At 35.8% G+C, this 24,924-nt stretch overlaps 1 protein-coding gene across 1 annotated transcript; it reads left to right on the top strand.

The window, feature by feature from the left end:
• The first annotated feature begins 1,958 nt into the window (after positions 1-1,958).
• Positions 1,959-7,442, top strand: LOC124918716 (cullin-3A-like). The gene is made up of 2 exons (XM_047458764.1): positions 1,959-2,386; positions 5,243-7,442. Exons 1-2 carry the CDS (start codon positions 2,226-2,228, stop codon positions 7,281-7,283), a joined length of 2,202 nt encoding a protein of 733 aa, XP_047314720.1. The 5' UTR covers positions 1,959-2,225; the 3' UTR covers positions 7,284-7,442.
• Positions 7,443-24,924: the final 17,482 nt, after the last annotated feature.

Below are 24,924 nucleotides of genomic sequence, written 5' to 3'. Positions count from 1 at the left end.
TACCTTTCGCTCTCAACGCACGATTTGTTCAATACTGTATCTACTGCAATGTTGTCTTTGCTGGTTTCCTGAACATTAAGTACGTTATCATTAAAATAAAAAAATAAAAGTTTTGTATAACTAGATAAAAAAAACATACCATGATCTAAGGTTTTGAGAGAAGATTTTTGCCGAAGAGATTTGAGAGAGAGAAATATTTTGAGGATTATTACGGGTTTTAGAATTGAAACTATACTAAATTAATTAAAAAAAAATTCTCTCTTCTTATGTGGCAAGTCACGTCGAATTCGTAACATTACTTTCGCTGCCCATATATTTTATTAATCTATTTATTATGAATGAACTTTTATTGATACAACCTACTAAACAAATATTGTCATTGCTTTTTCTTCAATGAAGACAACATCAAATTTTAGAATATGGATTCATTTTTCATCATTAAAACTTGAAATTACCTACCGAAAAGACTTAAAAAAATGCTAACAATATTCAAAAAATAATTTCATACTTTTTTTTATATAATCTTTTATTTTATTTTTGTTTTATCGTCATTAAAAGTCAACCTTTATGAAATATCATTTACATAAAAACCCAATCAATTCTCCATTATGCATATGCATAACAGGGACGGATCCAGGATTCGGTGGTGAGGTGTGGGTACAAAATTTTAGGGTGAGCTAAAGTAAAAAACGAGAAAATTTTGGATAAAACGGGTAAATAAAGGTAAGTTTTACCATTTTTTTTTAATAATTTAATAAATAAAATAGTGAATTCTATTGATTTTTTTTTTTAAAATTAAGAGGTAATTTCATATTTTAACCATAAAATTTATTTTTTTTCGGGGTGAGTTTCAGGCCACCCGAGTTCCTAGATTCGTCCATGTGTATCAACTAGTTTGAATACCCTTATTTGTTGACGAACCTTGTTAGGCTTAAGCATCTAGAAATAAAATAACATATCAATCAATTATTGTGATTAAGGAGCTCCAACAATTTTGTATATATAGTTTAATATTTTAACAAAGTTAACTGAAAAATATAAGTAATTTGAGTTTCCTAAAAATTCAAGAACAAAACAAACTAGAAAAAAAATTGGTAAATCAAGATGAGTATTTAAATAAACTTTGAGACAATTTTCCTAAAAAATGTTTATATGATGGTGGCGGGCCTTCTCAACATTTTAGATTAAAATTGGGAAATGAATTATTAAATTTGTATTGAAATATAGTTTATCTCATTGACTACAAAAATTAAAAAATTATCTCTTCTTTCTCCTCAATTTTTTTTTTTATCATTACTTTCTCAATTTCCCAATCTTTATCACTCATATAAAATAATATTATATATATTTATATATATTTGAATTTAGAATGATAATTTAATTACACACAAATTTAAGATATTTTAATGAAAGTCTCACAAATTATTCAAAATATTTTTTTTAATAAAAATTATAATATTTTGTTTTGTATACCAAGTTTTACTATTATATTAATAAAATTTACTAGGATTAATAGAATTGATAATCAAAATTCAGTAGTTAAATTAATAATATAGATATATTGTTTATTTATTTATAAATATAACGTAAATAATAAGTTAACCAAATTTGAAACTATTAATCCAAAATATCGTTTTTATGACTTTAACTATATGAATCCAAATTTTGAAGTTTAAAAATATGGTATAAAATTTCAATTAAAAGTCAAATTTGAAGATTCAAGCCAATAATATTTTATATAATAAGTTATTAGTAATTTCTATTAATATGCTATATAATTTAATTAAACAAAATAAATTTAATTCTTTATTATCATTAAAAAAAAGTTATGTGATTTATTTCTAAATTTATTGTCTGTCTTCAAAATAAAATTTTTAAAAAAATGAACAAAATATTGTATGAGCTGAGCATGAGGAGAGTTATATATCTTATTAGATGAATCCTTAGTTTTATTTAATAAGAGAAAAAGCGAAAGTGGAGAAAATTTGGACAAAGCATCGAGAAATCCGTTTTCGAGGGTTTTCTTCTTCAATTTGAACATTTGATTTGATTGATGCTTTAGCAAAATTAATCGAAGCAATTTGCTTGCTATATTATCATCCACCACCACCAACAACTCCATTTCGTCAATCCGAAACCCTAATCTATCGCCGTGCGTAATCCTCACTTTCCCACCCTACATCGTCTGCTTATTGGAGCTGCTTTGATTCGCAATCCAACTGAGGATGAGTGCTCCGAAGAGGAAGAATTTCAAGATAGAAGCCTTTAAACATCGGGTGGTGGTTGATCCCAAATATGCAGAGAAAACCTGGAAGATATTGGAGCATGCCATTAACGAAATTTACAATCACAACGCCAGTGGTCTTAGTTTCGAGGAGCTTTACAGGTTTGTTTCCTCTCTACCTCTCTCAGACTTTAACAAGTTCTCATGCCGGAAAGTGGATGTATTTGCTGAGAGCTTCGTTGTTCGTTGGTGGCTAAACTGATTCTGATTCTGATTCACCGTTACTAGATTTCGATTCTTTTTTCTTATGTAATTAGACATTCTTTGGAGATAATTGAATAGGTAGATATCTAAATCAATCTGGTTAAGGCTCCATTTCTCTTTGAAATTTGAATTGGAAGAAATCTAGAGATTGAGCCTTGCAAGTAATGAACAAATTAAAAGGAAAGAAAGGAATTTGTTGCATTCAATTCATGATATGGTGGAGGTCCTCCCACACACTTATAGAGATTCAAGGGTACTCAGGAAATGATATAAACGACATCATTTACCTGACTATGTGAACTGAGTGTCTCCATCTCAATTGGTTTGAAAATTAACCTTTGCATCCTTATTCATAATTGTGATCAGTAGCACTAATATTCTCTGTGGCACATTAATTCAATGAATTAGAATACAACTTAATGTCCTGTAGACTGGTGCCTTTTTTGTTTGTTTCTCTTTGCACCTGATTGCAGGAAATCATACGAGTCAGCACAACCTCCATCTGTGAGTCAATATCCATTTATCCCCTATTCCTCAACCTTCTGCACTAAATGTGGTAGAATATACTTACTATAGCAATGCAAGTGAACCAAATTAAAGGCCTGGCATTGACTTTAGAAAGAAACTGCCAAATTAGATCATGAAAGGCAAGAGACATTCAAGGTGGTGTAACCACCAGTTATTTGTGTTATAGAGAAAGGCACTTTTGTTCTGTACAGGGAACAATGTATAGGGTTTAGTACGACAACACATTATATGGTATACTATTTGTCTTGTTATTCAGGTAATGATTGCCGTCAACATTAAATAGCATAAAAGGTAAATGGGATTACAACAACACTGATGGTGCATACTGAGCCTCTCATAAACATGTGTCATCCACGTTCATGCTACTAACTTAATTGAAGTTGTTTTATGAGATCTAATTGCTCCAACTTCATCTCATGTTGGAGATTAGATGCCATCCTTAGGATGAGATCCAATGATCAAAAAGAAATGAAACTCTTTCTTCCATAAGAGTAAACTAAAGATCCTTGTCCATGATTTAAGGAGTTTGAGTGTAATTTACTTACATAGTGTTGCATCATTATGATATGAAATAGGTATGTGGACATAAAAGGGCCATCTGAAGAATGCAAGTCGCCGAAAGATTAGAGCAAATTATCTTTATTTAAGTAGACTATTATAATTTGTTAGGGTATTGGTTAGATTAGAATGAGCAGATTAGATAGGATTAGAGTTCCATTAGAATTACACTACCTATTAGTATATATATTATCAGATCATTGAAAAGTTCTCTAATGGTCTCATCTTCTCCTATTTATTCATATCCTTTTCACTCTAGAAAAACAATCATTATAAGAGCTAAATTCCCCGTGCTTTTAGAAAGGAGGAAATCAGACAACAATCCGAGTTAAACACTACTATCAAAAGTTCTTGAACACTGATGATGAGTTATTTTTCTTAAATTGGGAGCACTCAAATGAGATAAATATAAGGGCATAGTATGGTCAATCTGAATATGACACGTTGCCAAAAGATTAAATCATTATGTTTTTTTGTAAGTATATAATTGTAATTTGTTAAATAAGATAATAGCTAGATTGAAATTAGGAGATTATATAGGATTATCATTGTGTAAATAATCATACATATATCATCAGATTATTAAGGAATTCTCTATGTTCAATGTTCATCATCTCCCACCTATTTTCTCATCGGCTTTTCTCCAATTTCTCATCTCAGGAAAATAATCTATCACATTATCTGTCTTCTTTTTCCTTTTCTTTTGTCCGAGCAGGGCTGATTATGACAATGTTCATATTTCATGGATTTACATGGAACAATTTCCAACTTTCTATTTTGATTAATAACAATACAGTGCGCTCAAACATTTGTTTACTTGATAGATTAGCAAAATTAAACCAATGAAGAACACATTTAATGGACCAGGAAAGATGGTCTTATTTTCTTAAATAAGTGGAAGCTTATTTCATTTGAATAGGGCTCCTTGATTTCATTCATCCATTACAATTATCTTCTAGTTATCTCATCCAATATGTTTCTCATTGATACTTATACTGTTGAATGAAACTTATTGCATAAAAGCTTGAATCAATTTTGATCATTTCTAGTTGTGTGCTACAATCGTCTAATGAATGAAGCTCAATTTGCTTCCTAAACATGCATCAAAAGGTCGTTATGCATTTTATACTTGTGTCATACTCGTTTTGTTTCATAAGCTTTTAAACATGACTCAAGTTATATGTAGTCATTTCTTGGTTAAGTTCTGGCTCTGCACTTTATAAAGAGAATACCATATTAACCAATAATTTAGATTAAGGAGTTTCAATAATTGTGTAGAGATTATTTAAAACCTTAACGGAGTTAACCAATAAATGACGACAATAGGTAATTTGACCGATTTTTTAAAAGTCCAGGAAGCAAACCGAGCTGTCTTCCATCATTTAACTCCATATTACAACTTATCCTCAACATAAGAAGTCAAAACTGGCTAGAAATGCAAGGCTTATTTAGTAACAATCCCCATTTGGAAACACCTTGGTACAAAATATTTGGATCTAGAAACCCATCTGGATGATATAATGTTTGGAAACTAAACTTAGTTACAGACAGATTAAAAAATTTATTGGTTGTTTTTGTTTCCAAATGAATTAACCAGTGACCATGTAGCTTTTGTTGCTTTTATCATATAGATCTCATGGGTGTTTAAACTGTAAATTTTTGATGCAGGAATGCTTATAATATGATTCTTCACAAATTTGGAGAGAAACTATACTCTGGGCTTGTGACCACGATGACGTCACATCTGAATGAAATAGCGAAATCAATCGAGGTTGCTCAGGGTGATGTATTTCTAGAGGAGCTAAACAGGAAATGGGCTGACCAAAACAAGGCATTACAGATGATCAGAGACATACTCATGTACATGGACAGAACTTTCATCCCCAGTACTCATAAAACCCCTGTTTATGAGTTGGGTTTGAACTTATGGAGGATAAATGTCATCCATTCACCCAACATCCAGCCTAGGCTACAGGGCACTCTTCTCGAACTAGTGCAGAGAGAAAGAACAGGGGAAGTCATAGAAAGGGGTTTATTACGCAACATAATAAAGATGTTACTCGATTTGGGCTCAACTGTTTACCAGGAAGATTTTGAGAAAACATTTCTCGCAGACTCGGCTTCGTTTTATTGGGTTGAGTCTCAAAAGTATATTGAGTGCTGTGATTGTGGAGATTTTCTTAAGAAAGCTGAGACACGATTAAACGAAGAGATCGAAAGAGTCTCCCATTATCTTGATTCGAAAACCGAAGCCAAGATTTGCAATGTTGTCGAGAAGGAAATGATTGAGAATCAGATGAACAGGCTTGTACACATGGAGAACTCTGGGTTGGTTAACATGATCGTCAACGATAAATACGACGATCTCAAACGAATGTATTGTTTGTTCAAAAGGGTGTCGAATGGGCTTCCATTTATAAGAGATGTAATGACGTCTCACATTAGAGAAACGGGTAAGCAACTCGTTACCGATCCAGAAAAGTTAAAGGATCCAGTTGATTTTGTTCAAAGGCTACTCGACGCTAAAGATAAACACGATAACATCATCCACTTAGCGTTCAACAATGACAAGACGTTCCAAAACGCTCTAAATTCGTCGTTCGAGTATTTTGTTAATCTAAACCCACGCTCCCCCGAGTTCATATCGTTGTTCGTCGACGATAAGCTTCGGAAAGGTCTTAAAGGCGTAAGCGAGGATGAAATTGAGACAATCCTCGACAAAGTGATGATGCTTTTCCGTTACCTCCAGGAAAAAGACGTATTCGAAAAGTACTACAAGCAACATTTAGCTAAACGACTTCTCTCTGGTAAAACCTTTTCCGACGATGCTGAAAGAAGCTTAATCGTCAAGCTTAAAACGGAATGCGGTTACCAATTCACCTCGAAACTAGAAGGTATGTTCACCGATATGAAAACCTCTCAAGATACAATGCAAAGCTTCCACGATATCATTGGTGGGGAACTTTCGGATTACCCATCGCTAACAGTTCAAGTCCTCACAACCGGATCATGGCCCACACAAACAACCGTCACATGCAATCTCCCATCCGAAATCCTAGGAATATGTGAAAAGTTTCGTACATTTTACCTGGGGACCCACACGGGCAGAAGATTGACATGGCAAACGAACATGGGCACGGCCGATCTAAAACTAACATTCGGTAAAGACAAGAAACACGAACTAAACGTGTCGACTTACCAAATGTGCATCCTAATGCTATTCAACAACGCTGATCGGTTAACCTATAAAGAAATCGAGCAGGCGACAGAAATACCCGCCCCCGATCTAAAACGTTCTCTACAGTCGTTAGCGTGCGTGAAGGGGAAGAACGTGCTGAGGAAGGAGCCGATGAGTAAGGAAGTGGGTGAAGAAGATTCGTTTCTTTTTAACGATAAGTTTACGAGTAAACTATATAAGGTGAAGATTGGAACAGTGGTTGCTCAGAAGGAATCTGAACCGGAGAAACAGGAGACTCGGCAGAGAGTGGAGGAAGATAGGAAACCGCAGATCGAAGCTGCGATCGTGAGGATTATGAAGTCGAGAAGGGTGCTTGATCATAATAATATTATTGCCGAGGTCACGAAACAGCTGCAGTCGCGTTTCTTGCCGAATCCTGTGGTGATTAAGAAAAGGATCGAGAGTTTGATTGAGAGGGAGTTTCTTGAAAGGGATAAGGTTGATCGGAAGCTGTATCGATACCTCGCATGAAATGGAGGGGTGGTTTTCCGAAATTGGATCTTGAATTTGATGTTTGAAATGTTATAGACTCTCATGGTTTTCTTCTTTAATGTTTTGTTTGTTTTTGATTATGTAGGTACATACTTTGATTTTATACTATTTTGAATGAATGAACATTTATTTTGGTAATTGTATTATGGTTACTTTGGAATTTTCTTAACCTAAATAGTATTATTCAAAGAAAATGCATAAATATATACATGTTATTTAATTTAGTAATTTGTTCTCTATTTTAATTTACATCCCTAATATATTGCTTAATTTTTCTATTTTCTAGGGCTAGCGAGAAGCTCGAATGAAAAATTCTATTTTCTGAATGTCCCCTAAATCATTAAAACATAATATAAGACGATAAGAAGTGCAATTTTTATTTATTTTTCATTAGTCTTTATAATATGGTTTATTTTAGTAGTCATTTTTCTAAGCTAACGTGAATACTGTAAATTTGTCTAGTTATGTAAATACGATAAATATAATATTATTTGTAAGAGGAGTAATATGTAACTTTGTTTTGTTGAATTTTTATTATTAATAGATTTGGTGATTTTTAAATTTATTGTGATTTTATCTATTTTTTTTACTCTTTGTTCATCTAAAATATTATTGAGACAGACTTTATGACCGAGTTGTTTTTTGTTTTTTCTATTATATTTTTTATATAAATTCTCTATGAATCATGTTACCCACTTTTCAACCACGTCACCTTCTTTTAATATCCAAACAAACAAGTTAAAATTTCTCACAAAAGTTAATATAATTAATTAAAATTTTATTTTTTAATATTATAATAAAAATACAAAATTTCAGGTTTTATTTTTATTATTTTTTTTATAAATAATAAACTTTGATTAAAAAAAAGAAAGGTATAAATTTAAGACTTTATCCAATTTAAATAAAATAATAATTAATGTATTATGGGAGTAAGACTATTAAGATTTAAGAGTGTGAAAATAGTTTATATTTATGACATGTTTAATTAAATAAAAATATATAAAATATTTTTATTTTTATTTTTCTTCTATTCATTATTGTGATAACAATAATTATACAGCAAGTATTTATAAAACTTTAAACTAGTATTATGAAAAGAGAACTTCATGTAATAAAATTATAAAAGGGAAGGAAATGAAAAAAAATATCTTAATTCAAAATTAAAATAATGAATCAGGTGTCACATGAAAAAAAATTATAACTATATAATAAGATTTTTTTTATAGAATTGTTTATTAAAGTAATTTATTTTAAATTAAAGATTAGATGTTATACTTTTAAATATTTTATTTGACATGAACAAAATAAAAGAATGTTTTTTTTACTATTTTTTTCCCCTTGAAATGGAGCTTCGTGTTACCACTTACATCTTGGAGTAAATGTAAGGAATTGTTGCATTTAAATTGATCTGAAATAAGATAAATATTTGACTATTAAAATGGGGATAATTTGATTTATTTGTTATAACAGAAATTAAATAACATATTAAAATAATGTATGTTAATTGTGTATTAAATATGTTTTATTAAATATTAAGAGAAATGATATATGCAATGAGATTAATGTTAATTTTTTTTTTTTTTTTTTTTGTATAAAATCACAATTAACAATAGTGAAAATCCGAGAGGAGGAAAAGGACTTGAGACGATTAGTGATTCGTGATCTCAGTAAGGACTTCTTCTTATGTACATTTAAAAGAGTTAACTCATTTAGTTTTTTTAATTTTTCTTTTACTAATTATTTTAGATATTAATTCACTTAATATTATTTTGTTACTTCATAAGAATAATTAACTTGTTAATAAATAGTAGTAATAAATAGTAGCAATAAATAGTAGTGTTGATCACTTTACTAACTATATTCACTATATTTAAAAAATAGTAGAAAGAGTATAAACTATTTTAAGGTGTTAAAACAAATATATGTGTATATTTTATTTTGGTGATTTTGTTTATTATTTTGTATTTTTAATTTATTATAATTTAAAACGAAACATTATGTTATAAACACAAATTAGATATGAGTGAAATATTATTAATTAGAAGCTATGCTTTCTTTCAAACAATCCTTAGTTTGATAAGTATTTTTTGGGGTTTTCCTGGTAAGTAATTTTTTGGGGTTTTCCTGGTATAGACCCTCATTTTTATTTAGTCAAAAGTTAAAGGAATGAATCAAACATGAACTAACTTAAAATCTGATAAAGTGATTTTAAAACAAAAAAACCCTAACATAAGAAGCACTACAAACCCGTCTTATCACTACACTAAAAACCCGTCTTATCACTACACTAAATAGTCATTTCCTTCCTATTCCAAAATAAAAAATAAGAAAAATAAAAAACAATTAAGTGACGTGAAAAATATAATGATCTTATAGGGAAATTTGATGAAATGGCCCTCATAAGTGGCTTAATTCCAAAAAAGGTCCGCGTCTGCTAATGTTTGCAAAATGAGCCTTTTTGCCCTGTGAAATGTCCATTTTACCCTTGTAATTGCACTTACTCGAATTACACTTACGCGTAATACACTTACGCGAATTACACTTACGCGTATTACACTTACGCGAATTACACTTACGCGTATTACACTTACGCGAATTACACTTACGCGTAATATGTAATATGCGTACATTGAAAGACGCATATTACATATACACGCATTATGTAATATGCGTCTTTCATACTATATAAAGCGCCTAATTTTGTCCATCATTTTAAATTTCCAATTTTTAGGGTTCCGACTCTCTCTCAAACCCTATCCCCTTCGATCCCGCTGCTCCGCTAAGGTAAGACATTCTCGTCTCAATGCCTTCTTATGTATTCTAGGATTTTGAATATTATCCAAGTGCTATTATGTTGGATGAGGATTTAGGGTTTTAAGTAAATCTTACAAGTTTATCTATGTAAATGACAATCAACAACACATTGGTTTGTACTTCATTGATCTATGGAAGTAGAAGTTAAACATTTCGACGGATATGGAAATTGAAGAGGAGAATCCGACGGAGCTTAACACACTCAACATCGGTAGAGGATTCGCTAGCGTAGGCAGATTGATGGATGGAGTAGGCAGAAAGTCAAATTGGACGATGAACCATGAATTCAATGCTTATTTATATTAAAAACATGCTCTTTCATTTTGTCTTCCATCTTCCATTGATGATGAACCTATTCCTATTTTGATCTTCTAGAAGGTGCATCCATATATTTTCTGCCAAATTTTTCTTTTGCTACAATTAAGTAAATAACTTAACATATGGATTAATTACTATGGTACACATTTTCCATTTCCTGGTTTTTTGAAATAAATATAATTTTTAGTTTGTTTGAACATTATTTTCCATTATTGCAGGAGATTTTTGATGGAATTGAGTTTGCTAGGGGTGACTCCAAATCAACCTGGGGTTCTATGCGTGCGGTAATGGAGCACCCATAACCTTTTGACTTGAAATATGTTGCTATTCGAATCATTTACTTGAGATATCATGTTGGCTGCTCGTAGATCTGAAACATTATTTTCTGAATTTGGTCAAAACATGCCCTTCTATAGAATTTCAACTTTTGATTTCGTTTGTATAATAAGGTTCGAGGTTTTGATTTGCTGACATGGATATATCTTTCATCTTCTTCTGGTAGGTCGGGAAGACGTCATTGATGAATCAATAAGAATCATGTGGTACCCTACATTCTGATAATGATTTCTTTTATTGAAGTTCTTTGATGTATTTCTTTGTCCAGTGTTTTATTTATTGCTTCGACTCTGTAAGTATGTGAATCGTAAGTTTAGCAATCAGTATAAGGCTACCATTGGAGCTGATTTCCTTAGTAAAGAAGTTCAGCAATTTAAAGTTTGAAGACAGAGCCTTCACTTTGCAGGTCAGCTTTCTTCACTATTAGATTTTGATTGGATTATTTAATTGGTATGTAATGTCAGCACTAGATTCTTTTTTTCAAGATCCTTAAACACATTAAAAAAATGTATTTGGTGGTCACAAAAGGATAATGAGGTTAAATTTTGTGCCATTTTCTTTAGGGTTTAACAACGGGATTCAAACACCTAATGATTTGCAATGAACAAAATGTTTATGTTGAATATGCCAATATGGTCCTATATACTTGATATAATGGCTAGATGATAATTTATATTCATTTTTCATTCTTTAATAAGTTGAACATGGAAATGCCAGTTTGGTGATGGACTAAATGTCTCACTTCTACTTCCAATTTTCATTACACAAGTTTCTATATATTTAATTTCTCAATATTCTTAGTATAGTAATCAATCCCTGCAGATATGGAACACAGCAGGACAAGAAAGGTTCCAAAGTCTTGGCGTGGCTTTTTATCGAGAGGCTGATTGCTGAGAACGTCTATGATGTTAATGTGATGAAGTCGTTTTTGCTTCAGGTACTAACTATTTTGGTTTAAAAATTCATAAATTACCGAACTAACTATTTTGTTAGTTTTTTTAGGTCTTTTAGGCTAGCCCACATGACCCTGAGAACTTTCCATTTGTGGTCCTATGACAACATAATTAAACTAAACCAATTATTTGATGGGGAATTCTCATTTTTCAGTGCAAATCCAAGGATTGGTTTGGTTGACTATATTTTCTTTTGAACCTAGTTGCTTCATTCATTCCCAAAGAAATTCAGAAGAATAAATGGGCATATAACTTGGACAAGCTAAAAATTTGTATTTTTATATAAGAAAAAAAGGAATTTGTTCGAAACCTTAACCCTTCTAGATGGAAAGCTGCATAATAACAGAAGTCTACGAAAAACTAATAGATAGCTGCTTAATATTATTGTCAGGCTGAGGAGAGGCACTGTGAGATTCTTGGCCGACTAATGTGCACTGCCAAAATTGTTGCCAAGCAGGAAGGCCTTGAAGATGGCTTTAGAGTTGTGATTAATGATGGACTAGCAGAATGTAAATCAACACCTTCATGTCCATCTCCCTGGGGGACGTCAAATGAACTGGCCACCAGGCTAAGACTTTATGAAGTTACTTATTAGCTGTGTGAACTCATAAGACACCGACCGACCAAGTAATTTCGGTCATATGATATTTGTAATAATAACATTGTTAAAAATGTTACATTAGACAATCATAATGTGAGATAATGGTCATCTGGTTTGTGATCTTTTGTTAAAAATGTTACTATGACAGTGATATCTTTTCTTTAAGCTTGTGGCTTAATTCTATTTTCTTGTTTGCCTTTATATTTTCCAGAATGACTGGTTTGAGATTATTTCTACATATTTTTTGCTTTTTAAATGGAAGTACTAAAAGAAACCAGATTAATTTTGACCCTTAAATTAGTATGAGATATTTTTCTCAAATTCAAACATAAACAACAGTCATAGAATAAAATAAACATGCATCTGTGCAGTACAGTCCAAGAGGCACAATCAATAATAAAGAAGTCAAACATATATATAATTAATTAACTACTTTGTAGTGATCATAGTTATACATCCCCCACAATTTTATTATTGTATTTCGAGTAAGATAGATTGAGTCTTTCTCATGTTGAAAGCATTGACTGCAGTGACGTTGTTTGATATTGTATGTAGATGGTTAAACTGATAAATTGTCAAGTCTAAACATGTAAACGAATGCGGGGAGATCGTTACATCTATTTTCGTGTCTATGTTATCAAACACACTCTGGATTGGAGCCAACTGCACATTGCAACGAACTTATATATGGGTGAAATCTTCCTTAAATCTGTTGTTCCAGATTATGTGTTCCATTATGTACCACCTTCACAAAATATGTTGACTCTTCATTGGGATCATATAAAAAAATAGAGTATCACTTTGATATAAACACCATCATTAGTGTAATAGTATTATAGTAGACAAGAGTCAAATAAAACATATGCACCTTTTATCATTGGAGTTAACAAATAGAGGTGCATAACTGACCATTGACACAACATCATTGCATTCAAGTATCAAAGGCGAGCAAAGAAAGGTTAAAAATCCGAAAAAGCAAAGAAGATATGTAATTGCCTCCTTGTTCATTTTTTGCATATTAGTGGAAAAAAACTATATTTACATATAACCAAGTATTATCATCTATAGGCAAACTTTATTGATCTTTTTTTAGAATTATATAAAAAAAACTGTTCTTTTCTACACCAATAAGGAATCCAGCTTCAGCTAATTCTGCTAGAAGGCTTCCTTGACCGACATCTTTTCCTGTCACAGCGTATTCACTAACGAAAGCCTGAAATAATAGAGTCGGCCTCAGAACCATCTAAATGTTTCTTGCAACAATTATCTTTTTGTTAATATATATTTATGGAATTATGTAAATATAAGACAAGATTTAGCGCGTACCTTTGGGCCATTTCGTGATGTTTGATCAAACTTATAAGTCTTAGAGAAGACATCATCTGCATTTTTATAAATTTGTTGAGAAAATCAATCTATTAACAAAAAAATCTAATAACAGGAAGGAAGATTGTAAGAATATTCAGTTCAAATTCTAATCTATACAAAATTACTTGAATCTTACATGAAAATCATAAAAATCATCTGGATGATCCAATGGTTGAGAAGAACTGTCACAGATTGTGATTATCTGGATGTCTGGATAGGCGTGTTTTATGGCAGAATAGAACTGGAGGTAATTCCCTGAAACAACATAGGTTTTCGCAATTTCAAATAGATTATGCATTTCATTTCAGAATTTTGCCATTTGATGGTTTCACATTCGCAGATCATTGAATACTAACATATTTTATTACTATTCATAAAATATGGATCTTTTTCAATAAAAAAATATCATTGAATAGTAACAAAGTCTTCATTCCCAATAGCAATATATTTCAAGTCAAAAGGTTATGGGTGCCCCATTGCTGCACGCATAGAACCCCAGGTTGATTTGGAGTCACCCTTAACAAACTCAATTCCATCAAGAATCTCCTGCAATAATGGAAAATAATGTTCAAACAAATTGAAAATTATGTTTATTTAAAAAAAAAACGAGAAATGGAAAATGTGTACCATAGTAATTAATCCATATGTTAAGTTATTTACTTAATTGCAGCAAAAGGAAAATTTGGCAGAAAATATATGGATGCACCTTCTAGAAGATCAAAATAGGAATAGGTTCATCATCAATGGAAGATGGAAAACAAAATGAAAGAGCATGTTTTTAATATAAATGAGCATTGAATTCATGGTTCATCGTCCAATCTGACTTTCTGCCTACTTCATCCATCAATCTGCCTACGCTAGCGAATCCTCTACCGATGTTGAGAGTGTTAAGCTCCGTCAGATTCTCCTCTTCAATTTCCATATCCGTCGAAATGTTTAACTTCTGCTTCCATAGATCAATGAAGTACAAACCCATGTGTTGTTGTTGATTGTCATTTATATAAATAAACTTGTAAGATTTACTTAAAATCTTAAATCTTCATCCAACATAATAGCACTTGGATAATATTCAAAACCCTAAAATACATAAGAATGCATTGAGATGAGAATGTCTTACCTTAGAGGAGCAGCGGGATCGAAGGGGATAGGGTTTGAGAGAGAGTCGGAACCTTAAAAATTGGAGATTTAAAATGAGGATCAAAATTAGGCGCTTTATATAGTATGAAAGACGCATATTACATAATGCGCGTATATGTAATATGCGTCTTTCAATGTACGCATATTACATATTACGTGTAAGTGTAATTCGCGTAAGTGTAATACGCGTAAGTGTAATTCGCGTAAATATAATACGCGTAAGTGTAATTCGCGTAAGTGTATTACGCGCAAGTGTAATTCGAGTAAGTGTAATTACAGGGGTAAAATGGACATTTCGCAGGGCAAAAAGGCCCATTTTGCAAACATTAATAGGCGTGGGCCTTTTTTGGAATTAAGCCACTTATGAGAGCCATTTCATCAAATTTCCCGATCTTATATTTATTTATCTGAACTTATTTAATATTGATAATATAAACATATATAATACTATGTGTATTATTTTTTAATATAATTAATGAATAAAAATTTTTTTATCACTTTTTTTTATAATAAATGTGTTCTTAACACAAAATGCATCCTTGTTAGATAAAATCAGACCGGTTCAAATAAACCTAACTTAAATAAACTTTCCATGCAGGAACAAGGAACCAGACCGGACAAACAAAAGAACCGGCTAAGAAAACTAGCCGGTCAAGCTACTAAACCGACCAAGAATACTCGGAACATGACCGCACAAAGAAAGGATCGGCCAAAGCTCAAAACCGGAATCATCAAACAGCCGATCAGCCACAAGGCAAAGGAATAACCGGAAGAAGTTCAGTTATATCACCCATACCGGAAGCGATCAGGCTAAGTCAAGCGGCCGACCAGTACAAGAAGACAATTCGGGTATCTGTTGAGAATGATACCAAAGAAACAGACTGAACACTTCCATATTCATACAAGTCTGAGGAAAGACTGTAGGCTGTAGAAGACAGTACTACCGGATCTTTCCACTTCGGGATAAGTCAGAAAGAAGATCTTCCAAGTACAGACAACTGTCCAACAGACAGTGCCTACATTAAGTAAAAGACAAACCCGACAGGTTTGTCTTACATACCGGAAGAACAGACCGCCAGGTCTGAGACAGAATGCCAGGTCTGAGGTTGACCATCAGGTCTGAGGAAACGACCGCAGGTCTGAATCTCTGAAACACTGAATCACTGCACCTATGCTCAGCCAATCAGATTTAAGGTAGTGAAATATGACCGTTGGCATATTTCACCTAAAAAAAGGGCCAGTTGAAGAAAAGTAAATGCGGGACAAGTAACATACAGTGAGACAAGTGAGAAATTCTAAGAGCATTTATTCTACAAGTGATAAGACTGTGCTGTTCTAGAAAGCCTAAGTGCTAAAGTTAAAGTGTGTTTTACAATTTCGGTGTAAATTGTAAAAGTGTTATCGAGCAGGAAATAAGTCTCGATCGGATTGTACTTGTATTCCTTAGTGAATATCCTTCTCGCGGTTTCGAGAGGAAGGGGTGACGTAGGAGTTTTATCTCCGAACATCCATAAAATCTGTCTTGTTATTTACTTTCTGCCGGCTCCATTGTCTAACCGATTAACTCAACTACACCGCTCTAAACCGACTCTATACTATCCAGACCGAATTTCCAGATTACCGAAACCGACCCACCATTTTCAAACCTCCATCATCCGAAACCGGCCTTGTCCATCAAACAAGTGTGCTGCTTCAACCTGAAAGCAAACCTCTTCCGCGCTTGAACCTAGTTCAAGGGTTTGTGACAGGTTGTGTAGTATTGAAACTCCGGTGTTAATCTCTAACTAGATTCACCACCACCCTTCGAGTGAGAACCGCTAACCGGTCCAACCCCCCGGTCCTCCAGCGGCTACCTAGATCCTAACAATTGGTATCAGAGCAGTTAGTTTCAATACTCAAGCAAGCATGTATCAGGATAGGCCTCCAATGCTAGAAGGTGATGACTTTGCCAACTGGAAGGCACGCATGCACCTGCACTTAGTCACGTTGGATGATGAAATGGAGTCCATTCTGACCGAAGGACCGATATTCATTGATAAGGACAGAAAGGAATGGACGGCTGAAGATAGGAGAAGAAACAACCTGGATAATCATGCTAGAAACCGGATCTCCAACAGTGTGGACAGAAACACATACTGCAAGATCAGAGACTGCAAAACCGCGAAGGAGACATGGAACACGGTTATCCAGATCTTTGAGGGAAATGAAAGAACAAGGGAGAACAAGATAATGGTGGCCACACAGAAGTTTGAAAGCATCAAAATGAAACCAGGAGAAACTATGAAGGAATACAGTGACCGATTCACTAGTGTGTTGGATGAATTAGCAACTCTGGGCAAGAAGTATGACAACAAAGAGGTCATTATGAAAGCTTTGAGATCTCTTCCAAGTACTTGGGACATAAAAACAATGGTAATGAGGGAATCAAAGAGCCTACGTAAGATGAAACTACACGATGTATTCGAAGATCTTAAGGCATATGAGTTCGAGATGAGATCTAGGACTGAAGAGGAAGTCTCGGCCTCAACATCAACCAGAGCACTAATCACATCTACAGAACCGGTTGCACTCACTCTTGCACCTGCACCGGCACCGGCTTCTGCACATGTACCAATCAGAACCGCCGAACAGTTCACCGAGGATGCCATGGCAATGCTTGCACAGAAGTTTGGGAGGTTCATGAAAAGAAGCCAACCGACGAACAACTACTATGGTGATAAATCCAATGTAAGATGTTATAACTGTAACTGTTTGGGACATTTTAAGTGGGAATGCAGGAAACCGAGGAGGGATACCCAGAAACCGGATTATCAAAATGACCGAAACAATTATCAACAAACCAGTGAAGGAAGTGAGGTACCGAAAGCACTGATAGCCGACGATGGAGGAAGTCTATGGGCTCACAGTGACAGTGATGATGAACTCACATGTCTCATGGCAAATGAAGAACAGGTATTTGACTCTCCCTGTGAAGAATTTACTAAAGATGAATTATACAATGCATTGAATGACATGGTAGAAGAATATAGGAACCTACTAGCCATGCTACCTAAGCACCTCAACATTAGAACCGATCCCATAGTATCCATTCCGACAGAACCAGAGGTACTCATCATAACCGAACCAGAGGTCGTACAACCTAATGATACCCATATTTTAGAAACCAAGTTAGATCCTAAGACCGAACAATCTAGTGAACCGGCTAGAGAATTAACCGAGGAAGAAAATGCCCGACTTCAATATAAGATGGCCGCATATAAGAGATCTAGTGATATAGTAAAGAACATGAACAGACACTACAGACATCCTCGTTGCAAGTTTGGTCTAGGATACACAGAGAATAGCTCCAAAGACCGAAAACCCATAGAGAGAGCAAGGCTTACAAGAGAAAACCTTCCCTTTATAAAATTTCTTAAAAGCTCCTGGACCGCTGAAGAAGAGGAGACCGCATACTATAGGGAAGAAAAGCTAAAATACGACTATGTTGGTCCAACCGAATCCGAGAAATGGCTTGACCCTATGAAAAGAAAAGCCGAAATCCTCAAACATATGAAAGCCTTTCCTGAACCACGCAGGTCAAACCATAGATCACCGAACCAAAGACCATCACCATTTAGGACCTTTGTAGGAAAACCGAGATACACGAGACCGAGTGCCAAAAGGACAATTAAAACCATAGCAAAGAAGACCGTCCGGTTTATCAAGGTTTGGATACCTAAGTGACTAATCGCATGTGGACCCAAGTAAATGTGGGTACCAAATAGTTGTAAATATGTACATTTTGCAGGATCCAAAGAAACGGATAGGAAACTCTAAATGGTTCTTGGACAGCGGCTACTCCAGGCACATGACCGGAAACAGCAATTTGTTAACCGATATCAGAACCACAACCGGTGCTTTAATCACTTTTGGTGACAACTCAAAAGGTAAAACTGTGGGCAATAGTAAGATTGTCCATGGTAACCTAACTATTGACAATGTACTTCTAGTGGAAAACCTACGTTTTAACCTACTTAGCATTAGTCAGATGTGTGATGCTAGATACACGGTAGAATTTCTTAAACATGCATGCTTAGTTAAGAACTCTCAATGTATCGTACTACTAACCGGAAATAGGATAGGTAACATTTACAAGGTAGACTGGAAAACTAGAGTAGAATATCCTATATGCATGATAGCTAAGACTGATCAAACTTGGCTGTGGCATACGAGACTAAACCATCTAAACATGAAAACTTTAAACTACATTCGTGGTAAAAAGCTAGTTGAAGGTATTCCTGACATAGTATTTAATCAAGATAAAGTTTGCTCAGCATGTCAAATGGGTAAACAAACTAGGTCAACCTTTAAGAGTAAAGGAAACATCCAATCTAGCCGATGTTTAGATCTTCTTCACATGGATTTATTTGGACCGATTCAGGTCATTAGCCTAGGAGGTATGCTCTACACCATGGTAGTTATTGATGACTATTCTAGATTTACATGGGTAATATTTCTACCATCTAAACGTGAAACCGTATCAAACCTGATTACACTTCTTAAGCGCCTGCAAAATGAAAAATCAACTCGCATTAATAGCATTCGAAGTGATCGAGGTACCGAATTTACCAATAGTACATTAACTGCATATCTTGATGAATCCGGCATTAGACACGAGTTGTCTAGTGCTAGGACTCCTCAACAAAATGGCCTGGCCGAGAGAAGAAACAGGACTCTCAAGGAAGCCGCACGGTCCATGATAGCCGATTCCGGCATTGTTCAGAAATTTTGGGCTGAGGCTATCAACACTGCATGCTATACACAAAACCGGTCTTTAATAAACAAATTTCACAACAAAACACCGTATGAGGTTTATTTTAACAGGGTTCCCAAACTCAAGTATCTCAGGATTTTCGGTTGTAAGTGTTATATACACATAAATGGTAAGACCCAACTCACTGCTTTTGATGCAAAAACCGATACCGGGATCATGCTAGGATACTCAGCAGTAAGTAAAGCATATAGAGTATATAATAATAGAACTGCAACCATGGAGGAAACAATTCACGTTGTTTTCGATGAATCGATTGAAAGCAATACTACTTCATGCTTTGATCTACACAACAGATTGGAAAATAACAATATTCATTCTGATAGTGAAGATGAGACTCCAGTCTTCAGGCGGTTTGTCCATGACCAAATGGGTAACATTGAAACCCAGCCGGATCAAGCTGTTCCACAACAGGAAGTTGACACTTCGGTCCAATCCGAGGAAGTCGGTCGGTCTGACAATCCTGCTCAGCCTACCGACATGTCTAGCCTTGATCAAATAAACGGTAATTTGGTAGACTTCCCTGAACTGAATCTCAGAAGAAACAGTAAACATCCTCCTGAGCAAATTATAGGTGACCCTTCAGAACCTGTTCGAACTAGGGGTAAACTTCTGGAAGGATACTTTAATTCCGCTTTTATATCCCAGATTGAACCGAAAAGAATAGATGAAGCATTGTCAGATCCGGATTGGATCTTGGGAATGCAAGAAGAGCTAAACCAGTTCGAGAGTAGTAAAGTCTGGTACCTAGTCCCTAGACCGAAGGATCAATCGGTCATAGGAACAAGATGGGTATTTAGAAACAAACTCAATGAGGACGGTTTGGTCACGATGAACAAAGCCAGATTAGTGGCTCAAGGTTACAAACAGGAAGAAGGCATTGATTTTGAAGAATCATTTGCCCCTGTAGCTAGGATTGAAGCTATTAGGATTTTTCTAGCCTTTGCTGCTTTCAAAAACTTTAAGGTTTTTCAAATGGATGTTAAAAGTGCATTTCTGAACGGTGACCTACGTGAAGAAGTGTATGTTGAACAACCACCCGGTTTCAAAAACGCTGCATTTCCAAACCATGTATATCGGTTAAATAAAGCTTTATACGGTCTAAAGCAAGCACCTAAAGCCTGGTATGATACACTAACCGCATTTCTAGTACAACATGATTTCACCATCGGTTCGGTGGATAAAACATTGTTTAAATTTGAAAAGAAGGAACATATCCTACTTGTTCAAATTTATGTAGATGATATTATTTTCGGTTCAACCGATCCTAAGTTATGTGATAAATTTTCAAAAATGATGACTGACAAAGTTTGAAATGAGTATGATGGGAGAATTAAGTTTCTTCCTAGGTCTTCAGGTTAAACAACTCAAAGAAGGAACATTCATTAGCCAACCTAAATACACCAAGGAGCTACTGAAGAAATTCGGGATGGACACTTGCTCCTCGACGGCTACTCCAATGAGCTCATCGATTAAATTAGACAGGGATGATGAGGGCCAATCGGTAGACCAGATTGCATACCGGGGAATGATCGGCTCTCTACTATACCTGACAGCGAGTAGACCGGACATCCTGTTTGCAGTTGGTGTTTGTGGGAGATTCCAAGAAAATCCAAAACAATCTCACTACACAGCCGCAAAGAGGATACTGAAGTATCTAAAAGGCACACCTGATGTCGGTCTGTGGTACCCAAAAGATTCATCCTTTAATCTAACAAGTTACTCAGATGCAGACTATGCAGGGTGTAAGATTGACAGAAAGAGCACCAGCGGAACATGTCAGTTCCTAGGTGACCGGCTTGTTTCATGGCATACCAAGAAGCAGACATCGGTGGCCACATCCACCGCGGAAGCTGAATACTTGGCGATCGGAAGTTGCTGTTCACAACTCCTCTAGATCCAACAACAACTGAAGGACTTCGGTGTCATAGCCGAAGAGTCCCCGATCTTCTGTGACAACACGAGTGCCATAGCAATAACTTATAACCCGGTTCTCCACTCCAGAACCAAGCATATCGACATAAGGCATCACTTCATCAGGGAACATGTCACGCTGAAGCATATCCGGCTGGAATACGTATCAACTGACCAACAAGTAGCCGATATCTTCACAAAGCCTCTACAGGAAGCTAAGTTCTCTCAATTCAGACTTACTCTCGGTTTAACCGACATTAGTCAGATCCTTCCTAAGGATGCTTAAAGGGAAACCGGATCGGACAGATAAAACTGGTAGTTCCTCCTAAACTGTTGGACTTCAAATTTTCGAGTTACCTATGGAAGAGCCGCCCAGTTCATCAGACAGAGTAAACCAACCGGCTACTTGGTGCATGCATCAAATAACCGCATCGGGATGAACAACTGATGATTGACCGGTTTGGAAGCAGGTCATCTTAGATTATTTGAAATTCAAACAGAAGTGGAATAATTATCAGTGTTTATAGATGTCTGTTCTGAAACATTGCCTTTTCAAAGTAAAATGGTCGCGCCTAAAAAGACGTGAAGATATTTTGATATCTTTCACAGTCCAGGCCTATGACCAACATCCTAGACTGCAAACATACCTATTTCATGCAATACCTCTTATCCTGCAGTTAATAGATATCATCTCTTTTAATACCGGACAATAGGATAGCCCCCCAACCAGTATTTAAGTGAAGCAAACATTCACCAAAAACACTCACAAGACAAAAGATTATCCTCTCACTAAGACAAAAATGTCTCAGTTCCCCAACATCCTTCAGGTTGATTTTCAATCCTGTTCAAACACAGAGCACTATGAAGTGTACAAGATAATCAAATCTCTAGAGGAAACCGGTCTTCAGAACTTCCTAGACGACAAACATACCATCTATCCTGAATATATTTTGGAGTTCTTCTATCACGCCAGGGTGTTTAGAGGCACCCCCACTTTGAAACTCACATTCAATCTAAAGTGGGAGGTATTGTCTTTAATTTCACCGAAAGGGACTTTGCGCGGTGCTTTAGCCTGCCAAGGCACGGGATAACGGATCTAGAAGTTCCAGCCGACATAAAAGCCGAGATCTCCATCGCTTTCGCACGATCTGACGAACCGGTTGAGGATCACGGTACAAAATCACGCCTAAGAGCTGAATATCAGCTCCTCAATGATGTGATCGGTAAGAGCATCTTCGGAAAGGATGTCACAAATACCTACTGTACCTCGAACTTCAACATGATGGCGGCTATAATCACCGGCACACCGGTGAACTGGTCCAGGGTGCTGTTTGACATCCTCATCTGGATGGTTGGCATTCGATCAGTCGGTTTCATCCCCCAACTAAGCTGTCTTCTTGTGGAGCTTGGTGTTCCAACCTGTCCCGGAGAAGGTTTGAACCAAGCTCAAGTGCTGACTAAAGAAGTAACCGACTCCTTTTATGAGCGGTTCGAGAGAGCTTGGAAGAGGAGAAACCGCCGCAATGGTGTCGTCAACTCTTATGCACAGAGTCACTCCTTCTTGCACCTGGTCGTTTTGCTTCATGCACCGGGTGTATCCTTATCCAACCTATGATTGATCGTTTCGGCCAGATCTACGTCCTCTTCGGTTTCATTTATGTTTCTTTTGATCTCATGTTTTCTTCATTATTATCCATGCCTGTTCGGCACTGTCCTATGTTACTTTCGGTCTCAACTAATTAATCTCGGTTATGATTAGTGCATTCAATGAAAAAGGAATCCCTATTAATGAGTTAACCCCCAACCACTTGAACATTTAATATCCAACTAACCTGGTTACTTCTCAACTAACACCTACCTCGGGCTCCGCAATCTGCCTCTTCCCCATGCACCTTGGAAACATAAAGATTCTTTTGCTTAATAAAACAAAACTAACAATCAAAGCTTATGTTTTCCCTCCAAAACCGACCCTATATAAGGAGCCATCTTCTAATCAACTTACCACATACGAAAGCATAAAAAAACACTTCTAATTCCATCTCTCTCAATATCGTAATCATGCCGAGCCGAACTTTGGGAAACTTCTTAAGCATTGACTTCGACTCTTGCATGGGAGAGAGGGACGGAAATCCTGAACAAGAGCTCATGTTTCACTCTCTTACTGCAACCGGTCTTCAACCTTTTCTTGAAGAGGCCGGTCCAATTCTCCTAGAGGATGTCAAGGCCTTCTTTCGAAGCGCCTGCATCAGGGGAAAATATGTCGTCTCTACCGTCAGAGACCACACATTCTGGATCGATGAAGCTGAATTTGCTTCACTATTCGGTCTACCCACTGAAGGATTCTCTGACTTTCCAACCATAGAGGACCTAGCGGGATTTGAACTCGCCCAATACCTATCGGCCACCCCTTCTCCGGTGGAACACTATGGGCCAAAAACCCAGTTTGCTAGTCACGGTCAACTACTTCTCGAAATCGTGACCCGTTCGATCCTGTGTCAATCGCCGAATCAACGGTATTCTAGAAATACCTACAACATTATGACCCACATCCTTTGCGAATCGGCCATCAACTGGTCAACGGTCATATTCGAAAACCTCAAGAATATGGTGCTGACCAAGAGAGGTCTCGGTTATGCACCGCATATCAGCAAGCTGATTCTTGGGTACCGGCCAGAGTTTGGACCAGGGACACCGGCCTCCTCCTCGAACATCCTCGACAAGGATTCGGCAATAGACCGAATTTCTAGAATGTCTTTTCCATAGGCTGTACTTTCCTTTAATTATGCATGCCTATTTCAATACCTACTTATTTATCGGTCTTCCTTCTGTAACGTTTCTTGAATTCAATCCCATTTCAGTTTAAATTACCGGGTCTTCTTAATACTTTGACCAATTATCTAAGTAACCGGCTAACATCTTCAAACTATAACCGCGTCTTCATCCGGTCACCTAAAAACGCTTAAAATAAAAAGATTGCAAACACTCTAATCACTCAAAATAACCGGTTAGACTTAGAAACCGCACCATCAATCGGTTTCAAAAAGAAGAGTGCGTCATCAATGGCATAAGCAAAGGCTTTGGAAGGAAATTTCCCGCCCAAAACTGCCGCCCTCCCCTTGGTTTACCGCCCATGGTTTGGCGCCCATTATCTCCCGCCCACGGTTTGCCGCTTCTTTCAATTTGGAGAGAAAATTCCCGCCCAAAATTCCCTCATCAGATCGAAGCAATTCCTAGAAAGGAAGCAGTCGGCCCCTGGTTCCACAGGTGGCCGGAAGAAGAAAGCCGACAAGAAAGCGGCCCCAGCCAAAGCAAAGGCTGAAAGCAAAGGAAAGGAGAAAGTAACTTTCTCGGAACCGCCGCAGCAAACAG

The sequence above is a fragment of the Impatiens glandulifera genome, chromosome 1, assembly GCF_907164915.1.
Source record: "Impatiens glandulifera chromosome 1, dImpGla2.1, whole genome shotgun sequence".
Lineage (NCBI taxonomy): Eukaryota > Viridiplantae > Streptophyta > Magnoliopsida > Ericales > Balsaminaceae > Impatiens > Impatiens glandulifera.
Note: the sequence above shows the minus strand (reverse complement) of the source record. Positions and strands in the feature narration are given on the sequence as shown.

Coding starts and splice junctions, on each gene's coding strand:
- LOC124918716 (XM_047458764.1), top strand. CDS start 2,226: ATGAGTGCTCCGAAGAGGAAGAATTTCAAGATAGAAGCCTTTAAACAT. Junction 2,387..5,242: donor AGTTTCGAGGAGCTTTACAG/GTTTGTTTCCTC, acceptor TTTTTGATGCAG/GAATGCTTATAATATGATTC.